This window comes from Miscanthus floridulus, chromosome 19, assembly GCF_019320115.1.
Source record: "Miscanthus floridulus cultivar M001 chromosome 19, ASM1932011v1, whole genome shotgun sequence".
In the NCBI taxonomy this organism is placed as follows: domain Eukaryota; kingdom Viridiplantae; phylum Streptophyta; class Magnoliopsida; order Poales; family Poaceae; genus Miscanthus; species Miscanthus floridulus.
This window is the reverse complement of record NC_089598.1, coordinates 97,731,319-97,734,450: the sequence shown is the minus strand read 5'-3', so window position 1 is coordinate 97,734,450 and position 3,132 is coordinate 97,731,319. Positions and strand designations below refer to the sequence as shown.

The window sequence follows — 3,132 nt, the reverse complement described above, 5'->3', positions numbered from 1 at the left end:
ACTCCACTGGGAAATGGGAAGGAAGGAACAGCAGATGAGTACACGCGGATGGAAATCCATCGACCAATCAGCAGTCCATCCCTGCCTGACGATCACAACCGTCCGTCGTGACCCGTGAACCATTCCTTAGTTCATCACACTATATATCACAGTGCTCCCCGCCATCATTATTCATTAGCCTCACCAATGGCTTCTTCGGCCGGGCAACTGCTTCTAATGTCAGTGGCCATCCTCGGCAGCGCAGGGTGCTTCGCATCGGACACCATCACCCCCAACTCCGCCATCTCCGGCAGCAGGACCGTCGTGTCGACGGGCGGCAACTTTGAGCTCGGCTTCTTCCGTCCAGCAGGTGACAGCAACACAGCTTCCTCCTCTGATGGCAGCAACCACTACTATGTAGGAATCTGGTACAAGAAAGCCGTATCGCCGTGCACGCCCGTGTGGGTCGCGAACAGAGCCGCGCCGGTCTCCGACCCCGCGTCCTCTCAGCTCGCCGTTGCGCCGGACGGCAACCTCGTGCTCACGAACGAAGCCGGCGAGCTCGTCTGGTCCTCGAACGTCGTCATCTCCGGCAGCAGCTCCAACGGCACCGTGGCTGTCCTCTTGGACAGAGGAAACCTCGTCCTCCGGCGCGACGACGGCGAGGTCCTGTGGCAGAGCGCTGAGCACCCCACCGACACGTGGCTCCCGGGAGTCCGTCTCGGCATGAACAAGATCACCGGCCACGTGCAGGCTCTGACTTCTTGGAGGAGCTCCAGTGACCCGGCTCCCGGCATGTACTCCCTGGGAATCGATCCGCACGGGACCAGCCAGTTCTTCCTGTCCTGGAACTGGACCGTGAACTTCTGGAGCAGTGGAGAGTGGAACGGCAACATCTTTGCCGGTGTCCCGGAGATGACGTCGCACTACTTTCACAACTTCGAGTTCGTGTCCAACGCCAACGCCAGCTACTTCGACTACTCTCTGCAAGACCCCACGGTCATCTCCAGGTTCGTCTTGGACGTCTCCGGCCAGATGAGACAGCTCATCTGGGTGCCGTCGGCCGACGAGTGGATGATCATCTGGGCGGAGCCACACCAGCTCTGCGACGTCTACGCTGTCTGCGGAGCGTTTGGCGTCTGCGACGAGAAGAGTGAGCCATTCTGTAGCTGCCCCGCCGGCTTCCGCCCCTCCTCCATGGAGGACTGGGAGCTAGGAGATCACTCACACGGCTGCCGCCGAAACCATCCCTTGCAGTGTGACATTGGCAAGGACGGTGACGCCTTTTTGCTGGTGCCAGGTATTTCTCTGCCGGGAAACCCGTCGCCGCCGGTTGAAGCATCAAGTGCTCAAGACTGCAGGTTGGCGTGCTTGAGGAGTTGCGACTGCAACGCTTACTCCTACGGCAGACGATGTGCTCTGTGGTACGGTGACCTGCTCAACTTGCAGCGACGGGTCGACGACACTGCAGGAATGGATGATCTTCACCTCCGGTTGTCTGTCATGGACGTGTCCTCAAAAGATCGTAACAGAACGGCAGTCTTCGTTTCTACTGCCTCAGTTGCGTCGATCCTAGTCTTGTGTGCCATTGTGTCCGTGTTTGTTAAGATGTTTAGGAGAAGACAGAGCAGCATAAGATTCATGCAAGCAGCAGCAGAAGGTGGTAGCCTCGTGGTGTTCAAGTACAGCGAGCTGAGGAGGGCGACCAAGAACTTCTCGGAGAAGCTCGGAGGCGGCGGCTTCGGGTCGGTGTACAGGGGAAATCTACCCGGCGGCGGGCCGGCCGTCGCGGTGAAGAGGCTGGAGGGCCTCCTCTGCGTGGGGGAGAAGCAGTTCAGGAACGAGGTGCGCACCATCGGCAGGATCCAGCATGTCAACCTCGTCCGCCTCCGCGGCTTCTCCTCCCACGGCAGCGAGCGGCTGCTCGTCTACGACTACATGCCCAACGGTTCGCTGGACAGGGCGCTTTTTGGGGGAGCTGCGGCGCCGCCGACGCTGAGCTGGAGCGCCAGGTTCCAGATCGCGCTCGGAACCGCCCGGGGCTTGCTGTACCTCCACGAGGGTTGCCGGGACTGCATCATCCACTGCGACATGAAGCCGGAGAACATCCTGCTCGACGAGGACCTCGTCCCCAAGGTCGCCGACTTCGGCATGGCGAAACTGGTGGGGAGGGACTTCAGCCGCGTCCTGACGACGGTGCGGGGCACCATCGGGTACCTCGCGCCGGAGTGGATCTCCGGCGTGCCCATCACCGCCAAGGCCGACGTGTACAGCTACGGGATGGTGCTGCTGGAGATCATATCGGGAAGGCGGAACGCGCGGTGCTGGGTGACAACGGAGCAGGGCGATTTGCTGTCAGAGTACTTCCCGCTGGTGGCCGCGAGGAATGTCAGCGAAGGGGCGGCGCTTGTCGCGCTGCTGGACGAGCGGCTGGAGGGAGACGCCGACCCGCGGGAGCTGGAACGCGCGTGCAGGGTGGCCTGCTGGTGCGTGCAGGACTACGAGGCGCACCGGCCGACGATGGAACAGGTGGTCCAGGCGCTGGAAGGGGTCGTGGCCGTGAACGTGCCGCCGATTCCGACGTCGCTCCAAGCCTTCGCAGATTGATAGGAGAAACCATGACGCCGTGTGATAGATCACTGGGTATCAGGCCATGTGTGCCCTTTGTTTTGGAAACTTGTTTGTGTAAAAAAAAAATCTTTGGTGTAGTGAACTGTTGATTAGATTTCTTTTTGTCCCATCAGCCTCATCATAGAGTTCTTTTTTTATTCGCTACTCTCTTTGTAAATCTTGATCTTCATTCAGAAAATATCCCGAAAAACTCAATGTTTTAGCTTTTGAACAATAGATTTGTCATATCAGCTTGTAATTGCGGTCTGCATATCTCCATGTATTCCTTTTAGCTTATTCTTTAATTAGCATGGTTCACCTTCAATAAATATAAGTACATACTAGGTAGCGTGCCCGTGCGTTGCTACGGGATAGCTAACATTTTGTACTAAAAACAAACGGATCACACGATAAGATAAAAATACTGTAAAAATTAAATACCAATGTTAAAGTGACATTTAATCTAAAAAGCAAAGTTTATGAATTTAACGTAGTCATGGAGTACGCGGCGTCGCAGGCTTACAAACTCTACTTTATAGACCT

General features: G+C 57.1%; 1 protein-coding gene across 1 annotated transcript; it reads left to right on the top strand.

Moving 5' to 3' along the window:
• The first annotated feature begins 566 nt into the window (after positions 1 to 566).
• LOC136529317 (G-type lectin S-receptor-like serine/threonine-protein kinase At2g19130) lies at positions 567 to 2,787 on the top strand. The gene has a single exon (XM_066522397.1). It carries the CDS (start codon positions 706 to 708, stop codon positions 2,584 to 2,586), a length of 1,881 nt encoding a protein of 626 aa, XP_066378494.1. The 5' UTR covers positions 567 to 705; the 3' UTR covers positions 2,587 to 2,787.
• Positions 2,788 to 3,132: the final 345 nt, after the last annotated feature.

Coding starts and splice junctions, on each gene's coding strand:
- LOC136529317 (XM_066522397.1), top strand. CDS start 706: ATGAACAAGATCACCGGCCACGTGCAGGCTCTGACTTCTTGGAGGAGC.